At 42.9% G+C, this 22,290-nt stretch overlaps 1 protein-coding gene across 2 annotated transcripts in view; it reads right to left on the bottom strand.

The window, feature by feature from the left end:
• Positions 1-3,347: 3,347 nt before the first annotated feature.
• ZNF609 (zinc finger protein 609) overlaps positions 3,348-22,290 on the bottom strand; it is a 60,540-nt gene continuing 41,597 nt past the window's right edge. For both annotated transcript variants that reach the window (XM_069981552.1, XM_069981562.1), the window contains exons 4-10: positions 17,720-17,807; positions 15,025-17,473; positions 11,804-12,179; positions 9,712-9,887; positions 8,180-8,414; positions 6,858-6,936; positions 3,348-5,681 (exon numbers count right to left, since the gene is read on the bottom strand). In XM_069981552.1, the coding sequence (XP_069837653.1) occupies positions 6,863-6,936; positions 8,180-8,414; positions 9,712-9,887; positions 11,804-12,179; positions 15,025-17,473; positions 17,720-17,807 (3,398 nt within the window). In that variant the 3' untranslated portion in view covers positions 3,348-5,681; positions 6,858-6,862. The remainder of the gene's footprint in view (positions 5,682-6,857; positions 6,937-8,179; positions 8,415-9,711; positions 9,888-11,803; positions 12,180-15,024; positions 17,474-17,719; positions 17,808-22,290) is intronic.

Genomic DNA, 22,290 nt, shown 5'->3' on the forward strand with positions numbered 1-22,290 from the left:
CAGGATATACATTACCTGATCCCAGCTCCTGCTTGCTTTCAGTGGTGAAATTGAAAAAAAAAAAACGCATTTCTTTTATTTGGGGAAATGTGTTTTTACGCCATTCGCCCTGGGGTAAAAACTGACTTGTTATGCATATTCCTCAAGTCGTTACGATTAAAATGATATATAACATGTATAACTTATATTGTATCTGATGGCCTGTAAAAAAATTCAAACCATTGTTAACAAATATACGTTCCTTAAAATCGCTCCATTCCCATGCTTATAACGCTTTTATCCTTTGGTCTATGGGGCTGTGTGAGGTGTCATTTTTTGCGCCATGATGTTTACTTTCTATCGATACCTTGATTGCACATATATGACTTTTTGATCGCTTTTTATTAAATTTTTTCTGGATTTGATGCAACCAAAAATGCGCAATTTTGCACTTTGGGATTTTTTTTGCGCTGACGCCGTTTACCAAGCGAGATCAGTAATGTGATTAATTAATAGTTCGGGCGATTACGCACGCGGCGATAGCAAACATGTTTATTTATTTACTTTATTTATAACCTGGGAAAAGGGGGGTGGATTCTGACTTTTATTAGGGGAGGGGGCTTTTTTACTTATAACAATACTTTTTTTTTTTACTTTTACACTTATACTAGAAGTCTCCCAGGGGGACTTCTAGTATAAGTGCACTGATCTCTCATAGAGATCTCTGCAGCATAGATATGCCGCAGAGATCCATGAGATAGGCACTCGTTTACTTCCGGCTGCTGCAGCCGGAAGTAAACGAGTGCCGAACCGGGGATGGCGCCATCTTGGAGCGGTCCCAGGCCGGCTTCAGAAACGGAGATCGCTCCTCCAGGATAACGTCCCGGGGGAGCGATCTCCGCCACTAGACACCAGGGATAAGCTGCGTCCGGTAATCAGATGCAGCTGTCATGTTTGACAGCTGCATCTGATTACTGTATTAGCGGGCACGGCGATCGGACCATGCCCGCTAATACCGGCGGTCCCGGGCTACAAGCGGCACCCGGGGTCGCCGCGCAGCCCCGCTCTGAACGCCCGCACCCGAGCGAGGACGTACAGTTACGTCCTCGTGCGGGAAAGGGTTAAAGGACCTGTGCAATGTTCAGAATGGACAAAATGTTCCAGTGGCATTCCTAATGATGAGGAGGGTGGGGAGGAGGGACAGAGAGGTTGTGCAAAGTTAGGGCACAGATACTCCCTTTGGCACGGGCTTCAAGTTTAAAAGTATTTTTTTAGGACGATAACTGCATCATCTGCCGAACGGACCCCAGGACAGATCTTGGATTAAAAGCAGCTATCCGAAGGTACAAGCGGTTTGGGGGGGTCAGATTGTGGGTACAGAGTCGCTTTAAAGTGACTGTCCGATTTAAGGGGGAAAAAAAAAAACAGGTATGTCTAGTTCTAGTTCACACCTACAGGATCCGCAGCAGATTTGATGGTGCAGATTTGATGCGGTGTTCTGTTATTTAAATGAAATCTGCTGCGGATCTGCAGCAGAAAATACGCTGTGCATCCGGTAAGTGTGACGAGAGGGGAAAAAGTGGCCATGTTTTTGTAGCACTGGATAACCCCTTTAAAGTGGGTATTCAACAGACAAATTCTTCCCCTCAAAACAAGAGAGTTCTCCACTTGAGTGACACATAAGATCTCATACTATTATGGACACAGGACAGAATTATTATTTTCAGACAACCACAGTCCATGAGGTAAGTATTACACCACTTCAGTTTACAGACTGGTCCACAAAAAAAATACTTTTGAGAATGCTTATATCACTCACCTAACTTTGCACTCACTAACACCTTTTTTTTTTTTTTTTTCCTTTTTTTTCCCGCTTTTCCCAAACCATTGACCAGTCCTTCCATCAGCCCCTGGTGTTAGTGGTATCCATTGCCTGCTCCAGGAAGGAAGCCGTGGTGGAAGTTCTGATGGAAAGTTACCATAGGAAGTAATTATATACAGTAGTACCTGTCCATACATATCCAGTTACATTATTGAACCTTTTTCACACCAATCTGTCCTCCTATTGAGCACCCTCCAGAAAGGTGGTTCTGCAGATAGCTCCCTGACACACATTTTAATGTAAAATGTGTGATAGGTGACTGTCAACAGTCACACAGTGTTGTGTAGCAAGAGAAAGGAGGTGCCAGCCTTTCTGCCTCCACTCCAGTGATGGTACCGTCCATTTGACAAGAGTAAGTCCTTCCCGGTCATGTTTTTTTAAAACGTGCCTGGTTCCTTGTTTAGGGTAAAAAAGAGATTTTTATTCTGCAGCAGCCGAGTCAATGTGGCGTGGCCTAGAGTGTCTGTGCCCTAAGCCTGTCATAACTCTCCTCTCTTCCTTCCCTCCTAATCATTAGGAATGCCCCTTGGCAGGATTTCTCCTACTGATCACTTGCCTAAACAGTGCACATGTGACACTTTGGCTGACCGGCCTGTCAGCTCAGAGACCGATTTGAAGCTACAGCCGCGCTGCCGGGCAAGAGAAGACCAGGAGCATGGAGAGGTAACGTATAAGAGTTTAGGGCAAGGGCTGCACCGACATTGCTAACGATGTCCGTGCAGCCCTTGCTAAATGATCGAGACGTGTAACAGGCTCCGTAAACGAGTGCCAATCTAGCAGATTAGCGCTTGTTTACATTACTGATCAGGCCACCATTAGGGTCCATTTACACAGAAATATTATCCGACAGATTATCTGCCAAAGATTTGAAGCCAAAGCCAGGAATGGATTTGAAAAGAGGAGAAATCTCAGGCTTTTCTTTATGACCTAATCTCTGTTTATAGTCTGTTTCTGGCTTTGGCTTCAAAACTTTGGCAGATGATATGTCAGATAATCTTTCTATGTAAATGGACTCCTAGCCCATCTAATAGGACCCTTACCATAGATTTGACACATCCTGTAGAGATCACTTCTTGGCAGTCAATTTCTTAGCATCACAAGGAGGATTTACACTGAACCTGCCAACTGAATCTCAACAGGTCCCAGAGCATTCCCACAAGACTGTTGCATAGAAGTCAGGGGATCATCTCCAGACTACAGGTTCCTATAGTCCCTGGGGCTGTTGTAAAGGATATCTGTGAAGTCTGGCAAACAGGTTACAGAGATGAGTTTTAAATTTAGAGCCAGAATGGAAGTGCATCCCATCATAGCAATGTGGTAAGCAGTTTTCAGACCTTTTCTCCACATTCACCCTTTTATTGGCTAGTACCCACAACACTTTACTAGCAAACAGCAACGGTCTCAGAGGTCAGGTCACCATCACTTGAACATGTATGGGGTATCCTATTGAAGTATCATCAGATCTAAATTATTACCAACCAATAAATTTCATTAGCGAAAAAAGTACAGATTTTATGTTATGTACTGCAACACATTCAGAAAACCACCACATATCTGATAAAACAAAACTTGTGTATTTTTTTTTAAACTGCAGGAAAAAAAATTCAACTTTACCACAAAGACTTTAAATCGGATTTAAAAAAAAAGCTACATAACAGAAAAATAATTTTACATCTTTATACAGATACGGGAGGGATGAAAGGGGAGCATGAGCTCTCCATTCACCCCAGTATAAATGAAGGTAGGGAATTGTTTTTTTTCCATATACAATAACGTCTGTTTACAACCAAGCAATACAAAAGAACTTTATTGGAAAACTTCCAGAAAGGGTTAAATACATTTTTTTTTTATTATTTTTAACGAAATTCCTTCAGGTCACCTCTTGGGGTAGAAGAGGTACAAGTAGCAGAGAGTGGAAGTCTAAAAAAAAAAATAAAAATAAAAAAAAGTTCCATAAGCATATATTGTGCATCTTTATAGGACACTGGAAATTTGAACTGTAACTGAGTGAAAACCCCAGAATAAAAGAAATAAATGGCCAGAAAATGTAAAGGTTGTACAGTATCTGAGAAAAAAAAGCAGTAAAAGAAAACTAAATCAAAGACCCGAGAATCTGTGAACCGTATTGGTTGGCAAATGTGAAGTACTTGAGAGTAAGATGGTCACAGTACCAGCAACCTGTTGGAAAATAGCAGCAGTCTTAATGGGTCCATAGTGATCACGTGACATCTGCCACTGCAAGAAATACATTCTCCTGCAAAGAGATTTTCGAACCCATGGAAACCTACTTTCTTACATCTAAGCACAATAAGGATGGGGGGATAAAGACTATAAAAAACACTTTATGACTGTAAAAGAGTCAAGTGGCATGCTCTATAATGAAGTGTATATGACAAGATATTCTCAGTGTCCAGAAGACTGTTCTATTATTGATGGCTGGATTCTTGAAGTGAGTGGCGGTATGCTTGTCAGCTATAACATTTCATCTCTCCATGATGTGTCTGTATACCTGGGTTTACAGCTGGACAAAGTGCATCTTTGTAAAGAGATGCAACCCTTACAGGTGTTGTTATTCTCAGATATGAGAACACTACATTCCTGCAGTTACAGGTGTCCAGAATTCATGCCGTAACATAAAATAAACTGAAAGACAGGTTACTAAAGAGAGAAAGAACGGGCTTGTAGAGAAAACGAGTTGGGCTTGTAATGCTAAACCCACGGCATCCTGCCATGAGGGCACTAAACATTTAGTGGTTAAACAGATTTAAAATGCACATGTGAAACTTGTCCTCAATTTAAGATTAGTGTCTTATAAAAAAGAAACCCTTTTCCAGGTCTATATACATTATACACAGCCAGGTTGCATCTGTGGGAGTCCAGCATTACTGTTGTCACATAACTCATAACCAAGATCCACATTTTATACGTGAAATATTTAAGTAAAGGATAGGACCATTGTGGTAAGAAAAAGAAGCACTGCTTGGCTAACCAAAAAGACATACAAGGAGACAATGTGGCACTACTCTGGTGTTACTGGGAGCCTTAAACTTACCCACATTTTTGCCACTTGTTTTGCTCAAGCACTAAGCATAAATCTTGGTCTGCCAATCTCCAAAAAAAAAAAAAAGGGGGGGGGGGAATAAAAGCAGGTATTTTATCAGAAGAGACATGAGGAAATATCAAGATGGAAAACTCTAAGCCAACAGTCGCTCCCAGACAATGTGACAGGACACGGAACTGTACTTCTCTTACACAAATCGGTGTGGACATTTTAGAAGCAATGCCATCCCTTGGCTCCTGGATCACATGAAATTTGTGTGGTCACGGGTAGAATCCATAAACTGAACAGCCATGACTGATGGAGTGTAGCAACAAAAGACAAAACAAATTCATCATCTTTTAACTTCAAAATAACATTTAACCAGAAGTCTGTAGGCGTAGGATGCACGATCCTAACCCAGAATGTTTTGTTACATGAATGAGGTGTTCAATGTTGAGCACGGTATTTCCCCCACACATACTGTCCATAAAGAAATCCCATGTCTTCTCATGACCCAGTCCACTGGAGGATGCACTGAATAAATACAGTCCCATTTTGCAAAACCAGATCTCCCAAAGGCAGGAAGGGGAGGACCAAGCTTGTGGAGGGGTAAAGGATCGGGCCTGTGTGTCCTGGATCAGAATGATACCTCAGAAGCCCTTTACAGAAAACTCTGGCTGAAGAAACACCATTCAACTGATGCATTGACTCATTCCAGATGGGTCCTGTGATCCAGTCACATGACTTTATGTAGGCAGGGTCCTTGGATGCTGAATTTTCCTGTAAGGTAAAAAATATAGAAACATTTAGAAGAGGAAACAAAGAAAAAAGCAATCATGGGAACAATAGTCTAGAGATGCAAGTATAGAACAAGATGTGCTTTGGATTAAGAAAAGAGACCAATTTCACCTATTTTTTCCTCCACATCATCTTAATTTTACTTGACTACAAATAAACTATATTTAAATATAACTAAATATAAGTAACATGGGGACAGATTTTATTGGACAAAGGGGCTTTCTTCTGTACTCACAAGGCTGTCCCCCCACTAAAGGCACTATTATATGGGCAGATAATCTGTCCAAGCAGATATTGCTTGAAATAGCTCCAGCAACCAGCCGATGAACGAGCAAACACTCTTGACATGAATTATTTTTCAACATGGGTCCCGACTCCAAATGAACTCCATACACATTTAAATACAAAAATGTGTTAGGTCTCCACATCAAGAGCTGCATGGAGTAGCTGAAATCTTTTAGCTGCAATTCACGTTCTAAACTGCTGACATTGTTAGACACCTGGTATCTTTCATATATCCATCTGTGCTTCCAGAAAGTAGAAAAATGCTTCTACCCGTCTGTGCAAAGTGTCAAAGAAGCCCCTGAAGTGCAGCAAGCCATAAAACCTCCTCACTCCCCCCTCCCATACCCGAGCCTGCTTGGGATTCAGCTTCAAATTAAGCACCGAGAGGGTGGAGAGAGGAGGCATTCCAACTTATAGCTTTTTTAAGGAGCTTAGAAAAGCCTCTCCGACTCTTCTTACCTTATAATAAAAGCATTTTTCTACATCATGGAAGCACTGACTGATATATGAATGGTACCATGTGTCTCCTTGTCCTTACACCTATCTAACAGACTCAGCAGTTCGGAACATAAAGCCGACACATTCCCTTTAATTTGTCACAAGTGGCAAACAGGAATGGATAATGACAATTAGAGGACAATCACACATTTGATGCATTGACCGACAAACATGCAACAGAACGGACTTCAAAGTTCCCAGCATCTTCCTTCGTCATGATGTCAGGAGCGCCGAAATTTTTTAAATCTTCGCGATACTGTACCGACAATGTTTTGGAGCTCCAAGCATCATGCACAGAACGTGTGAATGCCCCCTAATATGTATCTAGCAACAAGCACAATTTCTTATGAAAAAGCAGTTTGTATGCAAACTTACCGGTTTCACCTCCTCGGGGGTGGGTACAGAGATGGGGCTGAGCCCTGCTGACTTGCTACAATAGCTGTAGAAGACAAACCTAAAAAAAAAAAAGTTTGTATTTCAATATCTTTTCCAGCTATGTAAATAAAAGCTTTAATTACAGTACTGCCAAAAAAATAAAAGCTCAAAAGGTTGAGACAATGTGAATCTAATTTTCCATTTACTATATATTATAAAATAATCCTTAATCGTGCAGTTTTCATTCTGACTACTAGGCTTAATAATAACCTGAGACAGCTGAGGCTGTACAGATCACTTTGATCACTTGCCGATTTTGTAAGTTTGCCCACTAACAGACTTATAAACAGTCTAGAATTTTAACAGTTATGTTACTTTTAACAGTGACAGACAGAATATGAAAAATAAAATCCAGAAAATTACATTGTATAATTTATATAAATTTGCAAAATGTAGAAAAAAATAAGTATTTGATCCCCTACCAACCATTAAGGGTTCTGGCTCCTACAGGTAAGTTAGATGGTCCTAAACAACTGCATTAAACTGCAATTCCTGGGTTAAAGACATTACATGGTCACGGAATAAAAGACTCCTGTCCACAGACTCAGTCAGTCAGACTGTAACCTCTATAATATGGGCAAGACAAAAGAGTTTTTAATGATGTCAAGGACACAATCAGGCCTGAGCAAGCTGGAAGCCATGTGATGCGCTCCATCCAATGAAAAAGCTGCTGGTGTGCATGTGCACCAGCTGCCTTTTCCTCTCCCATTCACTGTTGTGGAAAACAGCAAAGAGGAAGGAGACCAGGCCCGCCCCCTGCTGGGGCCAAACAGCTTATTAACACACAATACAAAGTTAGGGTGCGTGCACACTACGGAATTCCCGCGTATGACCCGCAGCGGATTCTGTCGCTCATACCCGCAGGCGGCGGCTCGCATCTCTGCCTGTGCCATGGGCACTATTCTATGCTCGGGTGAATTGACATGTCACTTCTTTCGGCGGAATCCGCCTGTGCATAGAGTAGTGGTTATGGCACGGGCGGAGATGTGCGCTGCCGCGTTGCACTACCCCTTTAAACCTACCCTTAATTATAAGGGATTAAATAATTATTTCTTTCACTGTACGTGTAAATTAACTTCAATGTACCGCATAAAAAATCCAATAACTTTAGTTTAGTAGCTCAAGTGAAAATGTCAATATTTAGTGCAACCATGGAAATAAAAGTTCTACACATGAAGTTGGGAAGCTTATAATCTCTCTCATCATAGGGAAAGAGAGGTCTTTGTATTCAACAAATTGATCTGAAAATGCAGAGTACATACCTGTGGTGTACGGCAAGGGATACTGGCCCGGCAGCAAAGAGTAACCAAGATGGTGATGGTGATGATGTGTGGACATTAAGCGCTGTGAAGGGGAAGTGCGTGGCCTTTCAGAATTCCTATCGCCTACTCCTCGGTCTGGTGCTCCCATACTACTACAGCCACCTGCTGCTCCTGCAGAGCTTCCCGGCACATTGCAGCCACCTCTCTCTCGCTCCTGTGGAGATTTGTCTGTGATCTGTACATAAAGGTAATATCACAGTCATGACATTTTAATGACAAGACTACACCAATCTCACCATAAACACTCTTAAAAGCATAACTCGAGCCATGAAGTGTAGGAAAAGCCATTTCAATAATACTAGAGATGAGCAGACCTGGAGCATGCGCGAGTTGATCCGAACCCGAACGTTCGGCATTTGATAAGTGGTGGCTGCTGAAGTTGGATAAAGCCCTAAGGTTATGTGGAAAACATGAATATAGTCATTGGCTGTATCCATGTTTTCCAGACAACCTTAGAGCTTTATCCAACTTCAGCAGCCCCAGCTAATCAAATGCAGAACGATCGGGTTCGGATGGACTTGAGCATGCTCCAGGTTCACTCATCTCTAAATAATACCATAAATGAAGGCAGTGTTTTCCTACAGGACTATGTAGTCTAGTGGACCAAGTGCTGGGAAGTCATTCTAGCCATTGGAGTTTCTCACAGTATGTCTTAAGTTACCCCAGCCAGACCCTGTCCATTCTGCTTCGATTGTGGTGCTGGCTGCTCCCAAGGTTGTATAAATAAGTGCATAACTAAGACGGGCAGCTTTCACATACTGTATAACAGTCAGTGGGCATGAACCATGCATAGCAAAAAGGTTGGATCTGAACTGCTGCAGACAATGTGTATATTCACATCATGAGTACTGAATCTTTTTTTTACAGCATAACTAAAAAGATAGCACTAATGCATTATTTTAATATTTTAACTGCTAATCTACTTAAAGGGGTTATCCAGCGCTACAAAAACATGGCTACTTTCTTCCAGAGACAGCACCACTCTTGTCTCCAGCTTGGGCGGAGTTTTGTAACTCCATTGAAGTAAATTTCAAACCACACCTGAATTGAAGACAAGCTGCAATACTGCACACAAACTGAGGACAAGAAAGGTACTCTTTATCTAACCGTAGCTTAACCTCAGTGAGCTAAATTGCAATACCAGACACAGCCCATGGACAAGAGTGATACAGTTTCTGAAAAAATCCTAGCAGACAACTTTAACAAAAGTCAGCACCTAGTCCTCCTACCCTGTTAAAAAGCATGCCCATAATGTCATCCCTGCTCAGCTGACTGAAAAACCACATGGCTGAATCCACAACGCTAAACATATTAACATGCAGGAGCGCATTGCCATTTTTCTTTGGACATCTAACAACTGATCCAAAACTTAAAAAGGACCTGTTAATAAATTCTAAAGTAAAAATGGTCAGACGTCAATTTTTTAGGTTCTTTCAACAGAATTTAGCAGATGGTTTTTGTACTGTACTTACTGTGGGAGACTTGCTCTTGTAATGGCTTGCATGTTGCTGTAATATGTCAAGGGCTTTAGACTCGGTGGTAGGCTTGCAGCTGACACTTGGACTGGCTCGTGACTTTTCAGACTCATCACTGCCAGCAACCTTGTTGCCATATGGGGAGAATGAATAACTTGAAGGGAGATAGGAACCTAGACAAAGAAATGAATGAACACATAGTTCAAGCCTTTATAGTAGTAAAATACAGCTGACTGCTTTTTCTTTTTGCACTACACTGCTAACCATAGGCGTTTACAACCAGGGCTGTGGAGTCGGAGTCGTGGAGTCGGAGCTTGTTTTGGCTGGAGTCGGAGCTGGAGTCGGAGTCGGAAAAAAATGTACTGACTCCGACACCAGCTTTAAAAAAAAATCTTTAAAAAATGTAGAATTGAATTTTGATATGAATTTTACAAGTTTTGCTCATGAATATATATTATGAGCAACATTCTAATAGATCACTGGCCCTATTACATAAGGGGGGTCATGGAAAAGTTGTCGGTCACTATTTGGCAGTTTGTTTCTGAGCCCATTGAGAGTCCATTGTGTGGGGGGAGATCTGTGCTGTTCTCTTCCTGGATGCTGGATGACTGTATATGAGCAGCAGTGTAATATGAAGATATCCTGTGTAATATAGAGGAGGAGGAGAAGACATTAGTATAGCAGTAACCTTTGTCCTCAGTGGTGTGTTTTCTCTCTGGGATAATATTGTGTGTTTTTCTTCAGTGTTCAATGGCTGCAGCTGTGTAAATAAGTGTGCGTGCTATGGCTGCAGTAGGCTGTGTGCTATGACTGCAGCAGGGTGTGTGTGTGTGCGCGCGCTATGGCTGCAGCAGGCTGTGTTCATGCGTGCTATGGCTGCAGCAAGCTCTGTGTGTTTGTGTGTGCACACTATGGCTGCAGCAGGCTGTGTGTATGTGTGCTATGGCCGCAGCAGGCTGTGTGTGTGTGTGTGCGCGCTATGGCTGCAGCAAGCTGTGTGTGTGTGTGCTATGGCTGCAGCAGGCTGTGTGTGGTGTGCGCTATGGCTGCAGCGAGCTGTGTGTATGCTATTGCTGCAGCAGGCTGTGTGTGTGTGTGTATGCTATGGCTGCAGCAGACTGTGTGTGTGTATGCTATGGCTGCAGCAGGCTGTGTGTGGTGTGCGCTATGGCTGCAGCAGGCTGTGTGTGTGTGTGTGTGTATGCTATGGCTGCAGCAGGCAGTGTGTGTGTGCGTGCTATTGCGTGCCCCCACAGTGACCTTCTATATCACTGTGTGACCTCTATATCACTATGTGTGACCCCCTGTATATCACTATGGCTGACCTCTATATCACCGGTATCTGTCATTGTTAGCAGTGTTTCTTTAAGTATGGTGAATATTTAGTTAGAAACATGGAAAATTGTCAGCAGGAAAAGACCACCTGCTCCATCTAGTCCAGTTCTGAGTTGTTCAGGACATGGAGGCTGGAGACTGGCTGCATCCACTGCACTCACAGGAGAAGCTGCTTTATATGTTTCGTTATTCCCTCAGAAATCATGTAGGACATTAGGGAGAAGCTGCTGAGCCAGTGTGATAAATAACTCCCCTGGTATATGACCGGCCATTTATGAAGGAGCAGGAGTCTGAGTCAGGAGTCGGTCCTGATAAAATTCAGGAGTCGGAGTTGGAGTCGGAGCTGCGGCTTACCGACTCCACAGCCCTGTTTACAACTTTTGCCTCCAATGTTCCCCTTTGCCATCCTTACCCCCAGAACTGAGGTCTTATCTTCACTTGGTAACCTTTATCTACTATTACAATAGATAACAGAAAAGCTTGCGAGTAGGGCCTTCTCCCCTATTGTTCATATTTCTGCACAGCTCCTAGTTTTTGCCTCTACTCCCCATTGATGTGTTGGACGAGCAGGAACTGTGCATTTTGTCAATCACTGAATGACATAGGACACCACTGCATCCAGTGAATGGCTGAGTGGCCGTTCCCACTGAGATTATGCATCAACAGGAACCAGGAGTAGTAGTGATTAGCAGAAACTGGAGATGACAGACTTGTGCTTCTGGATTAAATATTAACAGCAAAACTTTTGAAATACCTGGGTAATTCTGCATCATGACTGCTGGCATCCCACGGTAGCTTGGATGACTGGGGTCATACGCTTGGCTGTAGGTGTAACCATGCATATATGGGATATAGGACTGATGTTGTGTAAGTGGTGATGAAACCGGTACATGAGTACTAGTGCGAGGGTCCTTAGGTAGCCCACGGGGATCCTCAGTTTGTGGGGGTCCCTTAACGTCTACATTAATTGCCTCCTTGCTATCTTCCTTGGCAGAGGCTTCTTTGCTCCTGCTTCTCTCCTCCTTGACTTTCCGATCTCTTTCTTCTTTCCACCTTTCATCATCAGCTTTTAGTGCATCAGTGTACTTCGGATAAACGTAGGACCACATGCGTGACTCTGCTTCTTGTTGCTTTATAAGAATATTGTTAAAAAAAAAAAAAAAAAAAAAAAAGATTCTTGTGTTAAACAGTAGACAACCTAAGCCCCCCAAATAAGCTTTTTGGAGAATACATACAGTATTAATCTATGCCTTACAACTCATTCTGCCCAGAGCCTCCAGCCTACAGTGTAATCCAGTGCTGTATGGAATTTTACACAGAATTCAAATCAGAATTCAAATTAACGTGAACTTAAGCCCCAATTGCACGAGGTGATGAGAGGGAGCAATCAAGCGCCGACCTGTCAGGTCAGCGTTAACTTTCTCCTCGCCCCCCACTCACTGAGTGCGCTGTCGGGACAGGCTGGTAAGAGTGTGGGGTGTGTGGGTGTGTGTATGTGGGTGGGAGGATTGGGCGCGGTGGAGCTGCCTGGGTGATCGCTAGATTGTCCAGGCAGCCCTTAGAAGATAGCGGTGGTCTGCTGCTACTGCTTCTATTCCACAGAGGGACGGCAGCAGGAAACGCCCGATAATCGTTTCATGTAATATGGCCTCCAAAGAAATATGTATGGTCCTAACCTGTGTCCAAAAACATGTATTTTTCTCACTGAAAACTCCATCATGTGTACAGGGCCATAGCGTTGGCTCATTAGCGACAATGGACTAGCTGTGATGATTTAAATTTTGACATGTGTATTTTTTTTTTACACCAAGCTTAATAAAGTAGACCTTACAAGCATGCATATAATCAACACCATAAATCAAGACATTTCAATCTTTTTCTCTTCAGGCTCACTAGCTAATCCACAGTTACACCAGGGCCTCACCACTGAAAATTATGTAACATCAAGCAAATATCACTGTACAGCACACATAATATGACCAATCATCACCAAACAGGCGTAGAGGGGTATTTTGCGCTGCATTGTGATGTTTGGTGCTGTTGAGGATGTTTATTGTTTGGTATTATGCTAACATGTAAGATTTCATCATACTTGACAGAACTAAAAAAAAAATTAAAAAAAAATCTGCTATTGTTTCATCAAAGTGACAGACACCATGCTCAATTATAAGTGCACCAGGAACTGGGGGCATCAGCTGTATGACAAATCCGGTAGGGCACTCCGGTAGGGCACAGTGTGGTTTAGAGGAGTGCTTCTCAAACTGTGAGGTAGGCCTCAGCAGTAAGGTGCTCCCAGTTGCTGGTGAGGGAGATTTCACAGAAGTAATTATAATCTGCACAGTCCTTTCCCAGACAGCAACAATCTCTGGTTTAGGGTGCGTTCACACCTACAGGATCTGCAGCAGATTTAAATCTGCAACTTCAAATCTGCTGCAGATCCTGTACGTGTGAACGCACCCTTAAGGAACATTGATTCATTCATTTTGTGCTTATATTAATGTTATATAGAGTTTAGGAGACAAATATAGGGTAGACTGAGCAATAGTTTTTATCACCACAGATGGTGAGGCTCAGGAATCCTTTTGGCCTGTCTGGTGAGGCCCCAGTGCAAAGTTTAAGAAGAGATGGTTTAGAGCATGGGTCTCCAAACTGCGGCCCTCCAGCTGTCGCTAAACTACATTTCCCATCATGCCTGAACAGCCAAATCCAAAGTTTTAGCTGTCCAGGCATGATGGGAGTTGTAGTTTCGCAACAGCTGGAGGGCCGCAGAGACCCATGGTTTAGAGTATGAAGAGAACACAAGCGTGAACATAGTCTACAGTGCAACATCTGTATTCCAGTAACAATAGAAGTACACAATACCCAGCTGCCTCTCTATCACTCATACGTCCACCAACAGAGTTGGACTGTGCCTGTGTGACCACCTTCACTGTGCAAACAGGGGGCATATAGTACTTATATGAATGTGTGAGGCCCTGCCTATTGAGCTGAAGGCACCGCTGGATATATGTAAATGAATGCATTTAGATCACACCTTTGTTGGCTGTGTCTGCCCCTTGAATAATCAGCCATGAGCATTCTGCATACAATACAGTGGGTTGTAGCAGTTCTAGGACCCATTGCTCCGCCTCTCTAACACCCTTCACAGCCCAAATAAGTTTTTTTAGAAAAAATAAAAAACAGACCAGGCAACAAAGGTATGTCCTAAATAATTAAAGGGGTTGTCCAGCGAAAAAATGTTTTCTTTCAAATCAGCTGGTATCAGAAAGTTAAATAGATTTGTAATTTACTTCTATTTAAAAATCTCAAGTCTTCCCATACTTATAAGCTACTATATATCCTGCAGGAAGTGTTGTTTGTTTACATTCAGAAACAGTGCTCTCTACTGACATCTCTGGCGGAGTCAGGAACTGTCCTGAGCAGGAGAGGTTTTCTATGGGGACTTGCTGCTGCGCTGGACAGTTCCTGACTCCGCCAGAGATGTCAGTAGAGAGCACTGTTTCTGAATGTAAACAAACAACACTTCCTGCAGGATATATAGTAGCTTATAAGTATGGAAAGACTTGAGATTTTTAAATAGAAGTAAATTACAAATCTATTTAACTTTCTGAAACTTTCTGAATCTAAATTTTGTTGACAAAAAAAATTCTGGGATTGCTTTAATTGAAACTGACAGCAGTGATATGCATATATCTGTGCTGCCAGCCAAACTTAAAAAACAAACAAACATGGCTGTTTCCTTCCAGTAACAGTGACTCTCCTGTCCTCTGTTTGGGTGTGGTTTTTGCAGCTCAATTCCACTGAGTTGAAAGGAGCTGAATTGTAATATGCATACAACCTGAGGACAGGGGTGGTGTTGTTTTTGCAAGGAAGTGGCTGTGCTTTTTCTAATCCTGGATAACCCCTTTAAGTTCCAACATCTTGAAAGCTCATTAAAATTACATTTGAATGAGAAATACATTTATTAGTTCTTACCTGTCGGTACCACAATACAGGATCAAGTCCAGCTTGCCTATTGCACTCTCCTACTGGTTTAGAAGGCTCTCCACTTTCTTTTCCTGTATGACTACTTCCTTCTGATACTTTTGCTTTTAAACCCTCTGCTTGCTGTACTGGGATCTTTGAGTCCTCTGGTTTGGGAATTATCACAGACTTACTTGAGTCTGGCCCAGAAATCAGTTCCTTAGGTTTGCTAGGACCTGACTTTCCCAGGTCGGTTAGACTTGGTGCCTTTGTGAGTGTTGGAGGTACTGAAGACTTGTGCTTCCATTCTTCTTTAAGAGTAGCCTCTCTATCCCTCATGGCCATCTCTGCCTTCTTTTCAATGCTGCGCTGCTGCTGCTGTTGTTGCTGCTGCTGCTGCTGCTGTTGTTCCAGGTTTTGTCTTTGTTTCTGGTGCTCCTCATATTGTTGCCTATATGTTGGGTTAGTGCTTAGCAGATGAGCATGATACCCTTGGTCACTATAGCCGTATGGAGGCACATAGGCATACTGATTGTAATAGAGAGACTGCATGTACATATTCGGACGCTGTTGAATAACTGAGGGCTGCTGGCTAGTGCTGCTAAGCTCCGGCTTTTTATCTTCAGGTGGCTCAACCTTCATTTTAACTTCTGTTACTTCGAGATCTTCTTCCTTCTTCACTTTTAGTGGCTGACTTTCTGGTGTAGTCTGACCAGTGGGATTCATGGCACCTGGACTGGAATGTGCATAGTTGGGAGAATAATAAGTTTCAAAGGTCTGATAGTATGGAGACTCTTTGCTTTGAGGTTGTGGCGGGAAAAGGGACTTTTTGGCACTTTCCTTTACCATTTGCTCTGGATCCTTGGCCTTTGTGCCTTCCAATTTACCTTCTCCATCTTCTCCTGCATCTGAAATGTCAGAGTAAGCTGGGCTGTTTGTTTTAGCTGAGGTTCCCTCGGCCCCATTTTGCGTCACAACATGTAAGGGTGTCATGGGCTGACCAGGACTGGGATTTTCCATTCGGTTTGAACTGCCACTACCACTTGCTCCTCCTCCTATAGAAGGGCTTGGTGCATTATCTGTGAAGCTATAGATTTTGTCAGCTTCTGCCTTTATGCTGGCCAGCCTACTCTGATGGGCATCAGAGCCATTAATAAGTCCATCTCCTTTGCTTGCAGAATCACCAACTGCTTCCCCATAGGGACTTTTCCCATCTTCTGGACGTCCCACTTTCATAGAGGTTCCGGGACTTTCATCCTCTCTTTGTTCTTTCTTCTTTTTATCCTTTTTCTTTTTATCCCTAGATGGAGTTAGGGCTGGATTAATACTAGAAGGCTCTCCCATTACTGTTGGTTTGGGCTGGATAGGTTTAAGCTGTGGGCTGGTGGGCATGGCTTGGACTACTGTGGTGGTAAGACCTGTGGAAGAACCTGGACTCCCAGCAGTGAAGGTTGTAGTTTGAATGGTGTACATTTGCTGAGGTACTATTGCAGGTGCAATAGGTCGAGCAGACTTCACGCTTTTAGATGAAGCCAACTTGTCAGGCTTACTGCTCCCATTGCCTTTTTTGGCAGCATCCTTTTCAGTCAATCGTTTTTCCTGTGACTCAAAGCCATCATTGCTTGTGTCATCTGCTGCCATGGGACCATCATCTGATCCATCATTAGAAAGTGCTCCAGGGTCTGTATCTCCTTCGGTACCAATTTTTTTCTTGCATACAACCTTACCTCCAAATTTTGAAGTGAGTGTAGGACTGTGTGGTTCTGTCAAGCGAGCTTTGGGGGTTGCAGATCGGGCTGGGGAAAGAGAACCCTTTTGAGTTGGAAAGGTACCATTACAACTAACCATGTCCAGATGAAGCTGTGGCTCCTCACCACATTCACTATCCCCGTCTGCCTCTGGTTTACTGTCATCATCTGTATGTGCATGAGCCTGATGGTATTTCAGGCCATTAATGTGCTTGTATTTCTTGTTGCAGTTAGGGTGAGGGCAGTCTATTAAAATGGGGGAGGAACAATTACGGTCCAAAGCAGCTGGTTCCACCTTAATAGTGCTTAATGGCACTGTTAAAGGTAAAGAGACAGACACAGGGGCAGATGAGGATCCCATTGAGTTTGTGCGAGCACGCTTACTCCCCTTAGAGTCTTCAGAGCTAGAAGTTAGTTCCATGTCAGAAGGGGGCTTGCTTTTGCGCTTGCTGGCAGAAGATGGGCTAGCTTTTATATCTTCTGCTGGATTGCAGGGGGGTGGACGATGTTCACTAGAATTCTGGCTTCCACGTCTTCCTTTATTGTTGGCGCCAGCTCGCGTCTTGCTGCTACTGCTGCTACTACTGCTTGCACCTTTACTCTCAGGGGCTGGTGTACCTTCTGCAACAGGAGCATTACTACTTGGCCGCATACGTTTACCCCTCCCCCGTCCGTTCCGCATCTCCAAGTCACTTGTGGGAGAGTCGCAGAATCTGGAGGGGAAGGGGAAAAATTTAAATGTTGAGTATTTCTATTTAAAACATGACATACAAATAAAAAACAAAAATATAAACAAGCTGTTTGGGTGATAAATTCAATTAAGGGAAAGCTACTAAAACGGACACAGTTGCTATATAAAAAAACAGCATAGTTTTAGGGAAACAGACCCTCTTCTCACATCTCAAAAAATCTCTTAATAAAAAAGACAAAAGACAAGGTTCTAAGGGATAGAAACTCACCTAGGTGGTGCCCAATCGTGTCGTGTACAATCTAAAAGGGTGCCTACATAGGTCTTGTTTCTCCAAGTCACATTTACAACCAACATGCCTGTGAAAAAAGTAAATGTCATAATAAAATATAGGTAAAACATAATTCATAGGCATCACAAACTTTTTGTAATGTTTAAGTGTCAGACCCCACCAAACATCTGAACTCCCAGGCTGAATGTGGTCTCCATCCAGTTGTGAGATATGAGCTCAATAGACTTATATGGAGTCTGTCTCCTGCAGCTGAATGGAGATTGCAGCAAGCCAGACTCCTTGTAAAGAGCGGCGGGAGTCTATGGCTGGGTTCACACAATGTTTTTGCTAAAAACAGATTGAAAAACAGATGAATTTGTGTGCACCAGTTTTGAAAACGCATCCTTTTTATTTACCATACACAAAATGGGATCAACCACGTTTTTATTTGGGTAAAAAAAACTGACGTGTTTTGATTCTTTTTTTAATAATGGAAGTCAACAGAAAAACAAATCATAACAGATGCACACAAATGAATCCGTTTTTCCATCCATCTTTTGCAAAAACGTATGAAAAAAAAAGGGGTTGCAAAAAAGTAGTGTGAACCCGGCCTCAACAACCAAATCCTAACCTATCAACACTTTTGGTGTGATATATATATATATATATATATATATATATATATATATATATATATAAAACCTATTTTTTTTTTTTTTCAGTATACATATTCAGTATACATATTCACTATACACAGTATACAAGGAAACAGCACTTTCAGAGAACAGTAATAGCCAATTCTGTTGCATTTTAGCAGTCATAAAACATGTTCTACACAGTGAAGATAGAAGGATGGTTCTTTTGGTAAATATGAGAATTGGGAACTCTAAATGTAATTACCAGAGAATTTAAACAAAAGAAATAAATCTCTGATGAGACACTAGGGGGATATTTACTAACAAATCTAAAAACACGATTTTGTAAAGGATGTTTTGGCATAATTTCCAATCTAATGTGTTAAGTCAAATTTATGTAAATTGTCTAATAGCATAGTAAATGTGTCTTAAAAATAATGGTCTTTTAATTAGTCTAATAAATTCACCTGTTTTGGAGCAGACGTAGCGATGCGCCAATATATGCGACTTAATAAAAAATTTAGCTAAAAAAATTCTGGCGCACTTTCGATCTAATTAACAACAAAAAAATCTAATTCAAAAAGTCGCAACTAATTTGGATAATCTTGTCTAAAAAAGCTTCATAAATTCATATTAGATTTATTTTGAGAGCAAACTAGATATATTAGACTAAAAACAGGTGCAATTAGTTTGATAAATGTCCCCCATGGACTCAAATCTACTTGGTTCTAGGTAATAAAAATCACAGCCGCAACTGAAACTGAAACTGCTTACTCTAACACGTCTACACACCTACAGCTTTTCATAGCTTCCATTCATAAAGCAGATGGCAGCCCAGCTGCACACAGTGACTATAAGCAGAGTAAGCAGGTATGAATGACTCTTTTTTTTTAACCAGTCAGTGGTACAATCTCTCAGACAGCATGGCACTGTTGCAAACCCCGAGGATTCCTGTACTACATTAGATCAGAAGCCCACTAGCGGCAATAGATGTGCTCCCTGTTGCACTGAACATCTGTTAACATAAAGAACTGCTGAAACCCAGGTACATTTATTGGGCATTAGAACGTGATGCAAATTCTATATATATGATAGAAACACACATTAAAGAGACTGTGCTAACACAGAATTAGGAGCACAATAAACTTGCTCCATGTAAAAAAAACAGACTGGATTCTATATATGTATAGAGAATGCCTGACTACTGTGTTATTTACCACATTACTGTCACTGACATTATTTGGTAATTTGTTACATTTAGAGAGGATACCGACCAAGGACTGCCTGAAAAGCATGGATAGCTGTATCCATGTTTTCCAGGTGGTATGCTCCCTCTCTGCACGGAGCTGGCATCCTGAGGGAGATGAGCGCAGATCAGTTTCACATAAAGCAAAACAAATTTAATTTGCTCATTTCTAGTTACATTCACTTAAAAAAAAAAAAAAAAAGTTTGACACATCACAAGTTTGGTCCTTCAGGGCCTGGGTGTTCAGACCCTCACAATCACTAAATATAGCTGGAGAAGCGCAGGACTATGCACTTCAATCCCCAGCTCACTGCTCTAACAGCAGATTTGCTCCACATTTTCTACTATATCTAATGAGCAATGGGGCTCTGAACACCCAGCTCCTAAATCATGAAAACGTTTCACACCTGTATGACATATCAAAAGTCATGTAAAGTGACTAAAATGCTTCAAAGAGGACCTGACCCCTTTTCTGATGGGTTTTAGTAGATTTTTGTATGCTCTATTAATTCTGTAACACATTTTCTTATAGCTTTGTGTTGTTTCATCCCTCTGTTATTTTTACTAGAAATGTATGACTCAATATCCAATTGGGTGTTTGATTAGCGGTGGCTGCTGAAGTTGGATAAAGCCCTAAGGTTATGTGGAAATCATGGATATAGTCATTGGCTGTATCCATGTTTTCCAGACAACCTTAGAGCTTTATCCAACTTCAGCAGCCACCACTTATCAAATGCCGAGCGATCGGGTTCAGATGGACTCGAGCATGCTCGCAGTTTGCTCATCTCTAGGTGTTACCTGTTGGGGCATGTCCCTGACCTGTCTGACATTATCCAATCAAAGCAAACATTGCAGTGTAGGGTCACACCCAAACTGGCAACACCCAGTTGACTATTTGGTTATGTATTGTTATTTAACGGGAAAACAGAAATATTTACTAAAATATACAGGTCAGAAGAGGTCACTATATGAAACTGCAATTTTAAGATCAACACTAGCAATGAATGGAAACATTCTTAACCCCTTAACGACATCAGGCGTAAACTTAAGCCCTCGCGCCCTGGTACTTGGCGCATCAGGGCGTAAATTTACGCCCGATGTTTCCCCGATCGCTGCGTGTTCGCACACAGCAATCGGGGAAGATGGCCTGCTATAAATCATAGCAGGCCATCTTAGCTTCACGGCACAGGGGGTGGTTAACACCCCCCGTGCTTACGTTCGCCGCTATAGGCTGATCAATTCAGATCAGCCAATAGCGGCGATCGGAACCTTTCCGGGTCATCGGTGACCCGATGACCCGGAAAAAAATGGCGGTCGGTGCTGTCCGAGGACGGCACCGACCGCCATTACTGTAAAAAGTAATGGTGGTCACCGTGCCACCGGCCCGATCGCCGTGAACGGCTGTCCGGTACCAGCCGGCCGTTCACGGCGATCGGGCCGGTGGCACGGCGATCAGAGTCCCACAAAATAGTAAATACCTGCCCTGGACCCCTCAGCTAGGTAGCCGAGGGGTCCAGAGCAGGTATTTGTACATTACTCACCTGTCCCGGGCTCCTGATCGGCGTCTTCCGGGTTCGCGGCGTCCTCGTGTTCGTTCGGGTCTTCGGCTTCCTCCGTGACGTCACGTTCGGCTTCTCTCGGCTATTTTCGGCTCCAGCGTCGGCTTTTTCCGTATTTTGCGCTCTGCTGCCCTGTAGCTGCTGATAAGTGTATTACACATATCAGCCGCTACAGGGATGTTCAGAATGTAGAAAAAGTTTTTAGTTTTTTTTTTCAAATTTTTTTTTGCCTATTTTCCGCACCCTATCGCCGCTGAGTGTTGATCAGCATCGCACGAAAGTGCGATGCTAATCAGCAACTCCTCCTTTTTGGCGTAGGGTGTTTTTTTTCTATATTCTACTGCCACGGTGTGCTTACAAGTGCCGCACATAAGTGCGGCATTTATCAGCAACGCCTTTGTTGGCGTAGGTTTTTTTTTTATACTTACTGTAAAAAAAACACGTAAAAAACAGTACATTACACCACACTACATTGAATAAAGTTTGACACTACACCACTACATACCCCATATACCAATCCCCGTATAAAGATGGCCCCCAGGGTGTTTCGGTGTCAGAGGGATATGTTATTATTGCCTCCGACACCGAAACAGCCAGTGAGGATGAATGGGGGGGATCCTTCTTTCCTCCATTCATCCTCATCATCCAGTGACGTGTCTGGGGGTAGCGTAGCGTAAGCTGCCCCCCAGACACGTATTTTCCGCCAGTACCGTCCCAATAAGAGATGACAGTATGGTGTGAAATTCTACAAACTGTGTGAGCGTACCTCAGGGTACACTTACAGATTCAGGGTACGTGCACACTGCGGAATGGCAAAGGATGACTCTTCGTGCATTCCGCAGCTGGCACCCACCGGCGGACTGATGCGGGCGCATGTCCCTACCCGTGTCATAGACTCCATTCTATGCACGGGCGGAATCCGTCGTCCATCCAAAGAATGAATACGTTGGACAAAGAGCGGAATCCGCCCGTGCATAGAATGGAGTCTATGACACGAGTGGAGACGTGCGCCTGCATCACTCCGCCGGTGGGTGCCAGCTGTGGAATGCACGAAGTGTTATCTGTCGCGATTCCGCAGTGTGCACGTACCCTTAGAGTGTATGTAGAAAGGGACACCCGAATGCAGCCCCC

The sequence above is a fragment of the Dendropsophus ebraccatus genome, chromosome 1, assembly GCF_027789765.1.
Source record: "Dendropsophus ebraccatus isolate aDenEbr1 chromosome 1, aDenEbr1.pat, whole genome shotgun sequence".
Lineage (NCBI taxonomy): Eukaryota > Metazoa > Chordata > Amphibia > Anura > Hylidae > Dendropsophus > Dendropsophus ebraccatus.